General features: G+C 37.9%; 3 protein-coding genes across 4 annotated transcripts; 2 read left to right on the top strand and 1 right to left on the bottom strand.

The window, feature by feature from the left end:
- Positions 1-1392: 1392 nt before the first annotated feature.
- Positions 1393-7829, top strand: nostrin (nitric oxide synthase trafficking). 2 transcript variants are annotated; one of them, XM_056388546.1, is made up of 16 exons: positions 1393-1471; positions 1652-1737; positions 1841-1924; positions 2136-2198; positions 2301-2382; positions 2472-2534; positions 3541-3639; positions 3758-3883; positions 4454-4552; positions 4632-4757; positions 5247-5355; positions 5504-5592; positions 5730-5855; positions 6724-6979; positions 7083-7172; positions 7257-7829. In XM_056388546.1, the coding sequence occupies exons 1-16, from the start codon at positions 1445-1447 to the stop codon at positions 7391-7393; spliced, it is 1662 nt and encodes a 553-aa protein (XP_056244521.1). In that variant the 5' UTR covers positions 1393-1444; the 3' UTR covers positions 7394-7829. The 2 variants fall into 2 exon arrangements, with proteins under 2 accessions (XP_056244521.1, XP_056244520.1); XM_056388545.1 differs by having other exon boundaries at positions 1408-1471; positions 7083-7829.
- Positions 7430-13607, bottom strand: spc25 (SPC25 component of NDC80 kinetochore complex). The gene is made up of 7 exons (XM_056388547.1): positions 13439-13607; positions 12554-12725; positions 11851-11916; positions 11423-11569; positions 11194-11319; positions 10565-10663; positions 7430-8365 (listed from the first exon to the last, which is right to left on the bottom strand). Exons 2-7 carry the CDS (start codon positions 12702-12704, stop codon positions 8241-8243), a joined length of 714 nt encoding a protein of 237 aa, XP_056244522.1. The 5' UTR covers positions 12705-12725; positions 13439-13607; the 3' UTR covers positions 7430-8240.
- Positions 13608-14635: 1028 nt separating this feature from the next.
- LOC130177659 (glucose-6-phosphatase 2-like) lies at positions 14636-16054 on the top strand. The gene is made up of 5 exons (XM_056389560.1): positions 14636-14853; positions 14936-15045; positions 15121-15235; positions 15328-15449; positions 15543-16054. The coding sequence occupies exons 1-5, from the start codon at positions 14636-14638 to the stop codon at positions 16052-16054; spliced, it is 1077 nt and encodes a 358-aa protein (XP_056245535.1).
- The last annotated feature ends 1423 nt before the right edge of the window (positions 16055-17477 follow it).

Raw genomic sequence — 17477 nt, 5'->3', positions numbered from 1 at the left:
TATAAATAATGACTAGAGATTATTCTTGAATAAACATTGTGTGACAATTTGCATAAGGCTTTTTTCACAGCAGGCACTTTGACATGTAACAGCAGGAAAAGCAAAGGTGTAAATAATAAAAATGAATCATGGATAAATGCCATGTACGCTGCTTCAGTTTCAGGGCTCTGACATTGTGCATGCTGGCTCACTGCCACGCTGTCATGGCTAAATGTGACACCTGAATAGAACTCAGCCATTGCTAATGTTATTAGAAGCACTTGGGTTTTTCCAACTATGAAAAGTGAAAATTTTTGCTGTGAAAAAGATCCATTGAGAAGCATGCAACAGCTCAGCTTCCTCTGTAGTGTCCTCAAAGACACATTAATAACAATTCACCTCCGATGTCTGCTTTGAGATGAAAACAATTACTACTCAACCTACTACTTGACTTGACTTACACATGAATAATCCAACAGTCTGAGTCATAAAGAATCATCTCCAAATAATGGCATGTGTTACTTCGATTTCATCATTAGTGGAACCACTTTATAATAAAGCAGGTTCATAAGTGATAGGTCCATGGCCAGAATTGAACCAGGGACATTGCAATTATGGTATGCACCTTTAAGCAGCTATAATCTATATTTTTTTATATCAGCTTATCAATCAACAAACTTTTCAATTGTTTCACTTCTTGTATGTGAAAAGGATGATTTGAAGAGATGAATGCACAGAGCATTATCTCTGTTCCCCTCAGCTCTACGCAGTATTTTAGCATCTTCCAGCTTGTTGTTTTGGTTTATTTTCACAGCTCTCAAAGTGTCATTTTCAGCCTCAGGGGGCTTTTCTGTGAAGAAGCTCTAAAAAAAAAAAAAAAAAAAACATTGCACACTACCTGCTAACAACAGACAGACACAGTTAGCAACTAGCTGGTGAACATAGTGGAGCATTTAAGAACTAAAGAGCCAGATTTTTCCCGGAGGAGTTGGTTATGACCAAAATATATAAACATATAAAGAGTGAGTGTTAGATTAGTGTTGGACAGGCCAAATGAATGCTAATGATGGTCTGTGTCTTCAGGATGTCCAAATAAGAAACTGATGTAACTATTTATAATGGGTGACCTATTACAAAGTGGCACTCAGTTGGTCTACTTCAACAGAAAATAATAAAGCCACTCTGATTGTGTAATATTACTTTTGTAGTCACCACGGACAGGCTTAGGAACATGAATGGGCCTTTGTTTTGTGTTTGTATCTTTCCCTTTCTCTATACCTGTGCCAGAATTACTTGCCATCCACCTTCAGTTTATATTTGTAGTGTCTTTTTTTCTTCCCTCTCACTGGAATTTTCCTTTGTATAGTGCACTGACAAAAGCTCAGGTGATTTCCGCATGAGTGACTTTGGGAGGAGGGTGGTCAAAGTTCCAGGTCCAAAGTCAACAAACAACCACAGTCTTAAGATGAGGGATCCTATCGGCAGCTGCTCTGTGAGTATGTCTTTTGAAAATTCAGTGCAATGGAGAAAAAACTTTGTCTTATATGAATTTTCTTGTAAGAGGCAGGTGTCAACACTATATCAGTCACATCTAACTTTGTATGGGTTTCAACTCAGTTGATTCAGTCCATTATTGCAAAAATCTCATGGAGGCTGATTCACTGTCTTTCAGTACAACCTACTGTATCAAAATGTGAAACGATTTTCAAAAAGTGGGGAGTACTTCTGCAAAGAACTTATGACAGTTTTTCAGCAAAGGTAGGTTCAGTACAGTTATGGCATTCACACTCAGTTTTAATGACTACAGGAGTTATTGTTTGACTCAGTTATCGCCCCTTGTTGCAACCTTTTCCTGTTTTAGGGCTGAGCTGGAACTTACTTATGCTAAAGGACTGCAAAAACTTGCTGGCAAACTCATCAGGGCCTCCAAAGGAATGTCAAACAAGTATGGGACAGTGCTAAATATTTAATTGTTACCATTTTTGTCTGTTTTGTGTTTAACATAATATCTTCCTGGGGGCTAACTGCCATGTGTTGTACAGAAATAATGGTATCATGGAAAATAGCATGCACCGAGCAGGTTAGACATGAGCAAAACATAGCGTCAGACTAATTAGCCCACAGCTATAACCTTTTCCTGCTGGCTCCCCACTCAGTTCCACCTACAGTGCCTGGTGTCATGTGTCAGATGAGATGTACTCAAGAGCCGACGCCCACAGGTAGTTTTCAGTTTTCAGTTCACTTCATAACTGTGCCTATCCAGAGATTATACACATGTAAGGGAGATCTGGAGTTAAACATGGCATTGTTATTCATTCCAGATCATTAGGAAATGCATTTCAACAAGAAGCAATTCTGGAAATACGACAAGTCTTAGACGAGCATAATAAGAGGAAGAGGCCTGTATGTCATTCATTAGTTAGTTTTTTTTTATCTCTGTTTTTTTAGCCTCAAGTTATGATGTGTCTCTAACCTTTAACATGTTTCAATAGCTTGACAGTGCCATTGAAAGAACTGGAAAACTTGTTACTGCCAATTGGAGTGAGCAGCTCAAGGTAAAGAACCTTCCTCCAAATAGAAAAAGGAAGAAAAAAAACACTTATTAAAAATATTGTTTAGTTAAGATTCAGCTGCCGCAAAGACAATTATCATCATGTTAATCCATAAATCCTTAATCCATGAAACATTTGTTTAAAGCATGTATCTATAATCTATTATATGTTTAGGAGCATTAGGAGATGCTATAAGCTTTAATAATGCTTTACGTTGTGTTAAAATAGTGACAAGACATTAAAAGTAGGATCCCAACATTTCACAAGGTCAAGAATTCATTCTGCATGGCAGGTTTAAAATCTTAAATCCTAGTGCTGTCATGAAGGCATTACAATCAGACATAATTACACTTTCTGCTCATTACGTTTAGACAAAACACCATAATGCTCACGACATTATAGGCTTTCATTTAAAATGGGCAGATTGATCATGGGCCACTGTGACGTTTGACCTTATAAAGTATTATGACTATACTTAAAATTACTTTTAGCTGTTGCTGTGGAACATCATACATTACCAAGCTATTAGCAACTTTTATTCTGCATTATGAAAGTGCGATAATGTGTTATGAAATTGATAATGACTGAATAAAATGATAACTGAAATATAAATATAGAAATGTCAAACAATAAATGGTTTAACAAGCAGTTGTAATTTTTTTTTTTTTTTTTAAACTTTAAACCCTGTTACTCCTTCTGTATGTGGCTTAGTGTGTGTCATTTTCTCTAGTGCAACAGCTCATGTTTTGAATCTGGCAGTTCAAAGTTGTTATAAAAATATCCCAACTCACATCAACCTCCAAGACTCCAAGACTCCAAGACTCAAAGCATCTCAAACATACGCACATCACCAGAAATAACCTGACAAAACTCAGGAATACAAAATATGTTTAAAATTAGCGTAGTTAAGCATTGAATGTAAACATATTCCTGATTTATTTACCTGTATAATTTTGTTGTGTTGTGATTTATTTATGCAACTTCTTGTGTTTCCTCATTTCTAAAACAGATAAAGAAGAAATTAGTTGGACTGACAAGAGAACATGAGGCTCTATTCAACTTTGTTGAGAACAACAAACAGATTTGCACAGAAAAGGAAAAACAAAAGGTACAGTATGTGGTTACCGCATTAGTTTCATCACTACATATGTGCTTTTTCACACTGGGAGAGAAAAGTTGTGGAAAAACTGGTCACTGAAGATGTTTTTTCCCGTTCTTGACAACAGATGCTTAACAGGCTGACTAAGTCGGCAGAGATGCAGGCGCGGGTGGATGACGAGTACTTTAGTATCAACATGGAGGGTCATCAGATGAGACTCAAGTGGGAAAACACACTGAAAAACTGCTACCAGGTGCTGGAGAATGCTAGTTCCTAGTTCTTGTTTTGTAGGCATTAAGCTGTTCCTCTTATCCAGAGTAGCTTTTTGTGAGTGAAGAGGTACAGTAGGTTCAGTGTCTTGCTCAAGGACACCTCATTTGTGATACGAGTTGAACCAGTGAGCTTTTGTTTGCAGAAAATGGTTTGTAAGCATCAGGTCAGTCTACCACCCAAGTGCTCAGTTTGGAGCACTTAATAATTGGTGTGTTCTGCAAACTTATTTCATCCTGTATTTTCTGAGATACATGCATCAGAAAAGAATAGCAGCACATGGAAAAATGTGGAAACTCTGTTCAAGGACATTTCCGCAGGACATTGAGCTGCTGGCCCATGATCTTTTAGTTACTGAACAATCTTTCCAATCATTATGACCTTGTTTTTTATTCTAATTTTGCCTCAGGTTTGAAAGACAATCATTCAACAGAAGGTGATATATTAGGGTATTACATGCTTCACAGAGTGAATGACAAAGTCAGGAATCTGGATAGGGGTTGATTAAATGTGTGTACAGAAAGCATCACAGCACTACTTTCTGCTTTTATAGATCATACAGGAGCTGGAGAAACAGCGAATTGAACTTCTGTGCAACATTTTGAATAGATACAACCTCCACATGTCCAGTCTTGGGCAGACCCTCAAACATGTAAGACATCTTGACATTCATCTAAACTTAACATCCCATGATGGATATTTTAACTGATATGTATTTTATCTTCCTCCAGGGCCAAAGACAGATACAACAGTTGGTCCAGAGGGTGGATGTGGATAAAGACATACAAATCCTGGTGGAGGAAAACAGAATCACAGCTGAAGATAACAAAGCTGAGTTTTTGATGGCTGACTATTTTGTAAGTCTGCAGTTTTACTCTCAGAATCTGCTGTTGCATTTTGAATTGAAGTTTGACTGCAGGCCACAGACTCATCCAGTGACTCATCCATTCAAAGACATACCCAGTCATCTCTGCATGGGGTGTCTCTTTGATGAGAGTGTGCAAGCTGCACATTACAAAGATGTACTTGTCAGTTTGTGACAGGGCCTGACATGACGGCTGATTTTTAGTGCGTTCTAATACTGGATATAGTCACTGTTTTTTAACATGTTATAAATTCAAAGCACTCAGGTCTAACTTGAAAATATAATAATAACCTCAATGGAATTTACCTGATTTAATAAAGGTTATATACTGTACATGAATGTGCAGAGTGCAGTGCAATAAAAACAATAGCATGTTAGTAAAATTTCCTGGAAACACTCCATTAATCAGTACTACAACAAGACCATCATAGTTAGTGGTGTGATTCGATAAATACATGTTATCTGTTTTCTGGTAAATCAGGAGGAGGATAGCAAATCACTGATGGGAAAAGGCCGAAGAAGAGAGGCCATCAAACTCAAACTCAAGCGTCTGGAGGACAGTATTACAAAAACAAAGAAAGACTGTGAAGGTTAGTTGAGCGCACTATCCATTAAATAATGCATTAAAATTAAACAATATTATTTGATGGAGATGTAAAAATTGTTGATTCATAATGGACAGTGCAAAATAAGGTAATTGAAATTGTTTCTAAGTCACCTTTGACATTGTTGTTGCAGGAATTGAAAAGCTGATGAAAATGTACTCTGAAAATCCTTCATTCTCAAACCAAAAGAACCTTGAGGAAACTGAACAGCAGCTTGATGAGGTAAACAGCATTCAGCATGTGTGTGTGTGTGTGTAGAAAAGATGGAGAGTGGTGTATACACAGATGGATATATACTTTAAACTGATCATAGATTAGATTTGTTGATGGGTTGATTAATGTCATCTTATTGCCTGCAGAGCACTCTAAAACTGGATCTCCTCGAGGCAACTCACTACAAACTCTCCGTATCACTGTTTGAATTAGAAGGAAAACCCAGGTCCTCTCATCGATTTAGTGACAGCATTGTGAAATGGAAAGATAAGGTAAGACTACATATATCATCCTCAGGACAGTCTGTTGGTTTATATTACATGGTAGCTTATTTGTTTATCATTGGGAGTTTGTGATTGTAATGTCCCTGGTTTGAATCCCCACATTAATGACAAAAGTCCTGATGTGAAAACAAATAATTAGGCTCTCCCTCAGCATAATGGCTGCATTTAAAGCAGGTCCACTGGAACTACAGTGTGATGGTTATGCTTATTGTGACAGTCTTTTAATTCAAGTATTCCTCATTTGGTTATTCTGCCTGAATTAAGCGACTGCTGCCTGGGTGCCTCGGTGTCTTTGTCTGATTTACCCCCACGGCCCCTGAAGTACCCCATCATCAACACTAGCTGTAATATGCAACACGGGAACCTTGATCTCTATTATTTTAAATAGGCCTGGGTAATTTTGCATTCCTACTAGTCCTGCAACAAAATTATTTTCATATGGAACAATGTACTTATTATTTTCTTGATTACTCATCCAATTTCTTGATCTATAAAAAATGAAAATATAGAGAAAAATTATTGTTCCAATTTCCTAAAGCCCAAGGAGATGCCTTAAAATAGCTTAAATAGTTTTTCTGACCAACAGCGCAAGGTCTGAAAATGATCCATTTTTTTCACATACAAGGAAAAGCAAAATCCAGGAAAAAGAAGCTGGACCTGGTGATGTTTGGCATTTTAGCTAATAATCAGAATAGTTGGCATTTCATTTTTGATCAATTAGTTGTTTCAGCTCTAATCCGTACAACATGGATTGGCGATAGCTGTCAACCACTATATGTTTACTGTCCTACTAAACATTTCTAAAGAGAAATAATGCAGATGATCAAACATAACCCAAACTATTATTCTGTCAAAGGACTGTGAGCACAGTGTTTTTCAACTGACCCGTCAAGTCAAACTCAGGAGGACACCATTCAGATCCCGACAGTCACTTAGAGCTTCCATCATTTACAAAGGACCGGCTCAGCTGGTGACACAACAGTCTGTGGAGCCTTCACCAGATGCAAGTGACCAGGTCACCTCCACAGCTTCAACACATGAAAAGGAAGCTGTAGAGTGTGACAGCACTGTCAATGGAGCCCTACCTCACACAGGTGATGACAAAGGAGAGGGTAAGACATTTCAAGAGCACACACACGCAGATTTATTTTTAATAACCACATTTGGAAATTTTCCAATGAAATTACAGCTATAAAAAATACTAACACTTTATAGGTCAAACATCAGAGTTGCGCAGTATGGGAAAATGCAAGGCCCTATACAACTTCACACCTGAACAGGATGACGAATTGACATTGAAAGAAGGTAAATTGCAACTCAGCTGCAGATTATTTCAAACATCAGAAGTTTATATCTTAACTAATAAAATGATTTGTTTGTGTTTCACAGGAGATCTTCTCGACATTTACACAAAAGAGGAGAACGGCTGGTGGTTTGGTGAACTTAACGGGCAGACAGGCCATTTCCCGTCAGCCTATGTTGAGGAGCTGCCTGTCTTTTGTAGAGTCAAATCATCTGATGCCTGACTGACCTGACACATGAACTACAAAATGACAATGGCTGAAAGGCCTCATAAGAATTAAAAATACAAATCAAGTTCCTGCCTATGTACTGACTGATGATATTCGTGGCTTTAAAATTGTTTATAAAAACAATAGCACTCAGTTCGATAATACATGTTCCTCTGCTGGTAGGAACTATGATTTTTGTCACTGGTTGCTGGAGTTATTTTGTAATGCTGTTAGGATTCACACTGTATTTGAACTTTTATATCCAAACAATAATTTTTCTTTTTCATTATTTATGCCACAATGTACAGCCAAACTCAACTATTGCGAAGATTTGAATAAATATGTTTTAATAGATTGATATGATTAATACAAGTGAAAATGAAGCCCAGGAAAATAAAACTATATACTTCAGATGAGTAATAACATGAAAAATAAATGAAAACTGTTTACATCAACATGTCAATAATCAAATAATTTATCTTTACTTTTAAAGAACATCTGATTTGGGAAGAGAATACAGTTAAGTGAACTGAAGCATGACCATGCTCTGAACAAATGAGAGAGGACACATAAAACACCAGTACTTATGCAGTTAGATGTCCAAATTTATTTATATTGTGCGATAATTGCTGCCCACAAAGGTGTATTGTAAATCCATATATACATATTAGTCTTGAGAAAGCAGATAATGTGTTAGTTACAGGGCTGTGGATATAGATTAAAACTGTGCTGCTTTACATTTTAGTTAATCAAGGGGAATATGAACAGATTCTGGAACATAGGGTCCTCTTATAGCTTATATTAGTCCACATTGCAACAAGAACTTCCCTGCATGATTCCTTGTCCTTCCATCCTTCCAACCTTAGCGGCGAGCCTGAGAGATAAACTCCTTCCTGACATTTGCCAGGAATGCTGGTAAGTTATTGGTCTCCTGAAGCCGGCTTTCCAAGACTGGCAAACACCCAAGTGCAGGGTCACTAGACACAACTGTAGAAATCGAAGATTTAGGTAAATCTTATAGAAGCAATCTGCAATACTTATTGTGGATAGGATAGGATAGTGAATTTTAATATTTTTATTTTGTCAACATATCCCTTGAAAAGGCCAAAGCTTTGGGTGCAATAAAAAACTTTTTTAACTTTCCTGTCTGTGGCACTGCTCCCCACAGCCATTTGTTCCAATGTAAATGTTGAAAAATTAGTCACAAATGTATAGCTTTATTTTTAAGGTCAAATAATCTCCTGAAACAGCCAGGCACTGTAGTTTTTAGCAAATGTTACTCAAACAGGAGTAGATGCTAAATTTTAAGGACTACTTTCAGCCGTGGATTAATACACATTTTGTGCATTAGTGAGTATTTACAGCAGTAGAACAGGAATACAGGATTGACTCGAAATACACATATACAGTGGTCGTGTTCATTAGAATGAAGGAACATTTCAGAAATGTTTTTGGACAACAGTGAAGCTCGATGGCACAGAGAAATAAGCTACATCAAGCTTTAGATTAGTGATTCTTAATGCACAGCTCCCATACTTATACGGCTCACCAAGCTTAAATCTGCAACTCGCATGGCAGCAAATGATAACACAGCAACAACTACAAACGCTAGACCTACCCTAACTCACTTCTATGTTGCCAGTTTTGGTCCTGTTATGGAGCCCCACAATGGCAGAAGTGGGGTTGAACAGTTAAATAAATAATGGGCTGGTGTAGATTAAAAGCTGGGTGAAAAAGAACATATATACAGTCTAGTGCACTATATGCACACAACATTTTCATGCATCTTTGGCCTCTTACTAGATTCCTAAACATTTCTACTGAAGTTTAGTTCGGCTAGAGCTTGCAGCAGCCGAAAATCAAAATGAAGACTGCAGCAGGTCAGAGTAAATAAATGAAACAAACAAGCTTTACAAGATGAGCAGAGGATATTTCAAGAAAAATGGATGGATTTTTTTTGTCCTCCGTTGATCCAACCCATTGGACCCTATCTTACACCCGGCACAAGGTGCAAACCAAGTGTCTTTGCTAGTTTTAGATAGACGCAGTTGTCATTATCCTATCCAGCACCCACGTTGTTTAAATAGCAAATACACTTGCACCCATGAGCGTGTTGGTCTTAAAATGAGGTGCGGTCAGGCACATTGTTGGCACACTACTGTCTTGCAGCAATGAAAAGCAATTGTTCAATTGACCAACAAAAACCTGGTCTCAAGTCAGTGGCACAGTATTTCACTGTTATTTTAAGGGCGCAATGTCAGGAGAATAATATGCGCCTACATACCTGTAGGACGGCACACAATGCACAGACACTCTGTCTGTTTCGCACAAGCAGAAGTGCCACAGTGTTTTCCATTCATCACCAAACCAAATGTGGCCCACCAGTTTCAAAATGAACCAAAAATGTATTTGCACTTCTCATAATATTAATAAAAGAAGTCTAATGTTGTGATTTGTGCCATTGCTTTTTTGTAGAGTTGTGCCCAGTCCATTGAATCGCTCAACCCTTCTTTGCCCCTCAGGGCCCACAGAGCTGCTGCATGCGTACGCTGGGACTGGGCTGTAATCAAATCGCCACAAACCGCAATCCGCCAAGGTGCAAGCGCGCCTGGCTTTTAAAGGGAATGGAAGATAGCACTCTGGTTGGTTTATTGCATGTTACACCCAAAACACTGAATAATTTAGAAACAAAGTAGAACCCTTTACAACCATGCGCCTGGCACAGCTACTTTTTTTTCCACCGTTAAAATAGCAAAAGTGATATGGACACGTCCTAAATGCATCTGCGCCACGAGCTTAAGACCATTGGACTTAGAGCCCTTTGTGTTTAATATGCAACCAAAACTACTCCAATCTCAAGTGAAGTTAGTGACATTTAAAAATAACACACCCAAAATTGCATGTTTTTGAGGTTTCATGGTAAAAGTGGCTGTCATACTGATTGATTTTGGGTACACAATCAATATTGTTTCAATATGATCAATTGATGGTTTGCTTTGGTGTTTTCTATTTTTTCTTTGACAACAGAGAAAATTAAATATTGCCAGTCATATCCTTTAAATGAGGGAGATAAACTGATATGAATAGATTGGCTTGGAAGCCACACTTTCATTACACTGCACACAAGTTTTTTATTACAGCAGTTTTCTGACATACAGTGTGGGTGTTTCTGTGTTTTTAACTTACTCTGGTAAGATCCGTCTTCTTTAATCCCCATTGTCACAACGTAGGCGCTGTCCTGATCTGAAGGGTTGATATTCCGGAAAACAAACTGCAACTTTTCACCTTCACAAGGACAACAAACACATTCTGTAAATCCTAAAATCATATTTACTTCAACTTTAGACAAGCTACAATTACTGTTGTGTGTTTCACAAAGATGTGAATGTATTTGTTAGGTATTGTTTACTCCATTTTCCTCTATGATCTAGTATAGCCCTTTCTCCTGTACAGTACTCCTTGCTAGATTGTATTTCTCATTAAACCACTTATTTTTGGTTGGTTTTGGGGTCATCGGTGGGTGTAAGCTACATGACTACATTGCTCGAATTTAAAGTTATTTCTACACTTGTGAGAGTGTTTTGCTAGGAAGCAACAAAAGAGGGCAATCCTATAAGGATACAAACCTATTTCTTATTAGACTCAGAGCCCACAAGTTTCAGGCAAGAGGGCTACTCGGCTAGAAAACCATCTGAGCTATACAAGAATTGCAACTCCCAAAAATTGCCATATCAATTGCTATTAATGCAGAAAAACATTGATGGACTCAAGAAAGATACCTAATATGGAAATGTACATGTTTGTGTTTGACATACCTTTAACCAGTTGTGTTTTGCCAAGGATTGTTCGTATCTCCATCCCCAAATGATCTTGAAAGATTAGTCTGGCTCTCTGGAGATTCCTCAGTCTGTCTTTGTTTGCTTTATTTTGAGACACGATTACTGAAAGAGAGAAAAACAAACTACTATAGGAGTCTGTATTCTACAGATACAAATTAAGACCTGTGATCTACACCATTAATTTAATTTTAAAATATGAACTTACACTCTTTTCTCTTGGCTTGTTCTTCTTTAAGTTTCTCTATCTTCTGAATAATGTCATCTTTCTGCATCTCCTTCTGCTGAATCTCAGATATCACTTCAGAAATGGCATGCTGTTTCTCTTTCAATGATGCATTTTTTTCTTCCAAATCTGGGGGACAAACATTGCATAAGTCCAAGTCTGTCACATAAAAAATGTAGCTTTTGAAGCTGCATTACAATCTTTTGTCCCAAAACACAAGTATGGGGCTATAAAAATGACTGAATTATTCAGCACATAACAGTTTTAGTGCTGGTACAAAAATACAAAGGGTGTGTGGCTGATACCAGTAACTTCACCAATCATGTAAACATATAAGCACAGAGCTGCTTGTGAGTGTCACACATCTACATCAGAGAGGCAATGCTTTGTGGCCTCATGCAGAAACTCACCTCTTTTGAATGTTTGTATTGTCTCAAACAGAATCTCATCATCCTTAGATTTCTTTAAACATGTATCTGCACCAAAGGGGAAAATATCAATAAATAACTATTCAAAACAGCAAAATCTAGCACAAGAGCAACTCTTATGTCAACAATAACTGTATATAAATGATAGTCATGGCCCTAAGCCCTGAATTGATTGAGTCACACTCACTAACCCACAACCTTGTGAATATTTGTTTTCTGTGTTAAATTGGAAACCAAGACACTAATCATACCGAAGCTGTAAGACTAACATTTAGCGATAAATAGTATTCTTAATTGGAACTAAAAAATGATGGCATATATTTATTCACAGTGGTGTTACTCCAATTTCATGTAAGCACTTGGCCACTTGCAGCCATGCTTTACAGTGATTAGGGGGGTTGTCTGCACTCATCTCTGTAACTGTGAATAACTCCAGTTGAGGAGTTTTAAAAATTACTATGAAGCACAGCCTCGCACGGCTTATAAACTACCTAAAAGAGCCATATATGGGCTACAACCATTTATGGCAAAAGGTTTTAAGTAATTTCCTACTCAACTGTTAATGTTTAGGTAAGGTAACAGAAAAAAAGCTCTAGTGATCACTTTACATTTGAAAGAATTAATGAAGCTTAGATTAAAAAAAAAAATGAAGTGAAATATTTAGATATCCAAAAAATAAACTTACCATGTGCTGTCTTCACAAACTGTCTATGAGACTGGCACAACTCTGTAGTTGTGTCCATTATCTCCCCATATGTTTTAAGCTGTTTGTTGTGGATCTCTTCCATTGCACTGGTGAACCTGACACTCACGTTTGGATCAGTAATGGACGCCATAATGTTCAGATGTCAGACAATCTGTGATGAGAAACAACAGACAGCACAATGCCCATTGTGTGCATTTAAAAGAACAGTATTATTCTAACTGCATTAAAAATCTTTTTGTTGTAAGGTTTGTATCTTGTTGATTATAGATTGTCACTGGTAATGTCAGTGTATTATTGTGCTTTACTAGTTTAATGCTTGGCAGACTAGACAAATTACCAAAGAGAGAATTTCAACAAAAAGAAGATTTTGTGTTTTAAGTATCATTAAATAAGTACCACCTAATAAAATATTAAAGCTTTTGTAACTTCATGTCAATCTAGCTAGATTCCTGCAGAGCGTTGCCGTTGTTAGTCTGGTTGTTGACAAACAAACTGAGGCAGGTTTGTAAATTGTCAAGAATAGTTTCAACAGTCAGTTGAAACTAGGACAGTGCGATCTGTTTACTGTCCCTAGCCGCTTTTGTGAACTCACACTCTGTTCGTTAACGTAACGTTGATGAGGTCCCAAATAGCGCTGCATTACTCTCACAGAATATCACTTAGTAACCGTTCAAACCTAACAGCTTGACTGGTCAACCCCAACTGGCAACATTAACACTAGCTTTAGCTAGGAAACATTAGCTCTTAGTTAGCCGTATATTCCCCTGAGTTTACGTTACTTATGCAGCAAATGAAAGCAACTGGCGTGTTTACAAACTACCTTCAAATAAAGCCACTTCGTTTACATTTCTGTCCAATACTCACAAGTTTTAAAATGCGGCCGTTAAATCCGTCTTTTCGTTTTACGTCTTGCCACTGAAACAGTCGTTACTTTCAAAAATCGGCGGTCTGCATACAAGGGGCGGGGACTGAGTACCGGAAATAACGTTTTATCATCGTTCTTCATAGTTGTTCTTCCGCTTACAAGTCATCTATTTGCAATTCTTTTTTTTGGTAAAATTTTATTTAGGTAAAAGTACCACAGGGTAAAAACACTCCATCAGCACAAGATTACAGCGTCACAGTAAAAGTACTTCCTGTAGTTACAGTATCACGGCAAAAGCAATCCCCGTAGTTAGTCTCACATCAAAAGCACCTCATGTATTTAGAGTATCACAGTAAAAGCACCTCATGTAGTGATCTATTTGCAATTCATAGGCACTGTGTTTTCCATACCGTTATTTGAATATGAAATAGTCAACTATTCTTAGCAATGCAAACTTTGAGCATCTTGAGGTACCCACAATGTGAAGTTTACCCCTATGTCTTTGTTGCGACTTCACACCACCATGTGGTGAGTTTTAGAAAGTGCATATGGGTCCATAGGATGGGTCCCAATCATTGGTCCCAACAAGAGAAAGTGCATTGTCCCAGCCAGAGTCCTCAGCAGCATTAAGTTAAAAACACACACGTATTATATCATTGTCGGTGCTGTGTATGCAGATGGTCTCACAAAGATGACTGTTTAGTTTAACATGGAAAGCAAAAAACTAATGATCATAGGTACAGTCAGTATGCTCAGCTGTGGATGCCAGATGGGCTGTGTTTTTCAGTTACAATATTATGGGAAGCCCATTTTGTTGCTACGTTCACAGAGAATGAGAATATTAATGAGGCTGAAAGGATCCAAGGGGTTACGTGGTGCACTGTCTCTTTCAGTGTGTACAATGGCTAATATTTAACAATTGTAAAAGCAATGGTCTGTAAAAAATCTAATGGCTCCACAGTCTAGGTGTAAACAGTTTGTCTTAAAATGCTGATCCCTCATGACCAGGGAACACATTATTTTATTTCTTGTGGGTCCAAATAGAAGAGCTTGAAGTTGTTGCCATGGTTCTGTCGAATGATTTATGATGCCAGGTTGAGATATAAAGCTATCTGACGTGGAAGAGGGTTCATGGTGCTTTTACTAGTGCAGAGGAAGCCGCTGTTGCAGTGGCACACACAGAAAGGGACCCTCAGATGGATTTTGTCCACAGCATCGGGGTGCTGGTTATACAGCACTTGCAGAACAACTACAGGGAATGTCACGACTTCCTCAGCTTCATGTCAGCTGTGGGTGACCCTCGTAATATTTTCTCCGTTTATTTCCCTCTCTGGTTCCATCTCAGTCACAATGTTGGCACCAAGATGATATGGGTGGCTGTTATTGGAGATTGGTTCAATCTTATTTTCAAATGGTAAGCCAACTCTCAGCTAAATAAACGAACCATTACAACATTCTGTGCATATATTATCTTTAATCTGGTACTTGTTTTTTAGGATTCTTTTTGGTCAGCGACCTTACTGGTGGGTCCAAGAAACTCACTTCTACCACAACAATTCATTCCCATATTTGGAGCAATTTCCCATCACATGTGAAACGGGGCCAGGTTAGTATCATGTATGCAGCATATTTTAGCTAACACCATTAAAAGCAACACAAACACTGATGTTTCTTTTTGCAGGTAGTCCATCTGGTCATGCCATGGGTTCATCTTCTGTGTGGTATGTGATGATCACCTCTGCTCTCAACTTTACCAGGCCTTCCTCCAGTGCCACATCTGTGCAGAGTTTTCAAAGGTGGGCAGTTATGTTGCACCATACCATGGTGGTATGTTTCTTTTACCATTATTACCGTTCCTGGTTATGTCTAAATATGTCCGTCCTTTCAGGTTTCGTCTTCTGAGGTCTGGTCTGTGGATGGCTTTTTGGGTCATTCAGATAAGCGTTTGCATATCCAGGGTTTTTATTGCAACACATTTTCCACATCAGGTTATCCTTGGTCTTTTAGCAGGTGAGTTCCATCTTGCATTCACAAACAGACTGTCAGGTTTATGCTGTTGTTGTTTATTTAAGAATTAATATTTGTCTTTTCTACATGTTTCAGGAATGCTGGTTGCTGCGGTGTTTGATCACATCCCCTCAGTCTACAGCGCAAACTTGAAAGTGTACCTCCAGACCAATGTTTTTCTATTCTGTATTGCTGTTTGCTTTTATCTGCTCCTCAAATTGATGGACATTGATCTTCTTTGGTCAGTTACTAAAGCCAAGAAGTGGTGTGCTAACCCAGAGTGGATCCATCTCGACACCACCCCTTTTGCTGGTCTTTTTAGAAACCTTGGAGCCTTGTTTGGTCTGGGCCTGGCGGTAAACTCTGAGATGTTCACTCAGAGCTGTAAGGGGAAAAACGGCTACAAAACCAGATTTAAACTCATGTGTGTGACAGCAACTCTCACATGTCTGCAGCTGTACGATTTCATCAAAATACCCACTCACACTGAGGTTCTGTTTTACATACTGTCATTTTGTAAGAGCGCTTCAGTACCTCTTGGTGTGGTTGCCGTTATTCCTTACTGTGTTCATTTGTTGGTCGGAGATGAGGAGAGGAAGCTAGCTTAGATTGTGGAGCGATTTGTATCATTTCTCAAACCGCTTTTTAGCTAGCATTTAAGGATAGCAAATGGATTACGTAAGCAGACAAGTGGGCACACATATACCACCTGTCAGACTGTTAGTCACGGTTATTGCGCAGTCACATACGCACTGAAATTGCAATATATGTTGAAATAAGTTTCATTGCTGGGTTAACTATAAAATATGTTACGTGGGCTTTATGTGATGAACTTAGCAAAGCATGAGATGTGTAGCCTACCTGAGTTTTTGACTTTTCTTTTTTGTGTTAGTTTTACATGTACAGTATAACCCATTTTATGAGTGTATATGTTAAGCATAGATATGATATGAAAGATTGTGGTAAATAAAACAGTTAAGATTTTTAACACTTTGGAATTCATAGTTTTCTTATTACATTGCTTTAATATGGGAGACAATTTTGCCCCAAATTAATTTTTCCTACAAATACACATTGGGTTTGGGGTTCAGCATCTTGCTTAAGGAAATTTTGAGATGTGGACAATCAATGGCAAAACACAGGTTATATTGTGCAAGACATTTTTTAAGTCAGTTCATAGTCAACATCAGATTCAAATAAAAACTGAATTCAAATAAATAGATAAATGTTTTTTTACTCTGGCAAGGCCTGAAACAATCATCACCCATCATATCTCAATCTTAAAATATCTTCCAAAGAAAAAATAGTTTTCTTTTTAATCAGTCTGTCTTAGCAATCAATCTTTACTTTTCCCATCAGTCCAGCATATAAGCGGCAAAACATAAAATCCATATATGTTTATAAAAAAAGTTAAACTGTATTATGATTATATCATGTAAGAGATTACTCAACACTTAGATGCAATATAAAAACAATAACCCCAAAATTACAATGTATATACTATGTAAACAGGGCCAATCTTGGGCACCATGACAACAGCTCAACAATGTATCTGAATGATTTTTCTATAATCCCCTGCATTTTCCAGGACCCACTGTATCATATAGTTTCTTGCAGCACCCATGTACTGTTTGTGCTGTATATCTATATATGTATATCCTGCTCTGTGTGAATTACATAATTTCTTTCGTGTGTCTTAGCTTCTTCAGGCAAATTCAGATATTAATCAGGCAAAGTGTAATGAGGTAGAACAAAGTCTCTGATGTAACTAGATTAGGCGGTTTACTTAAACTCCTCAGCAGAACCCATTTCCATGTCTTTTCCCTCTGTCTGTGGTTGCTTAGCATCCAGTGGCACCTGAGGCCTGGCACTAAATGATGTAACTGTAGTAAGTGCCCAGGCTACTTGCTAAGCCAAGCTTAAAGAAACATCTGTGTGTGTGGGTACTTTATTATGTCTTGGTGCTGAGAGCAAAACAGCACAGGACCACTCAGCAGACAAAACTTTAGCCACTAAAACTTTAATTATATT

This window comes from Seriola aureovittata, chromosome 11 (assembly GCF_021018895.1).
Source record: "Seriola aureovittata isolate HTS-2021-v1 ecotype China chromosome 11, ASM2101889v1, whole genome shotgun sequence".
Classification (NCBI taxonomy): domain Eukaryota; kingdom Metazoa; phylum Chordata; class Actinopteri; order Carangiformes; family Carangidae; genus Seriola; species Seriola aureovittata.
Note: the sequence above shows the minus strand (reverse complement) of the source record. Positions and strands in the feature narration are given on the sequence as shown.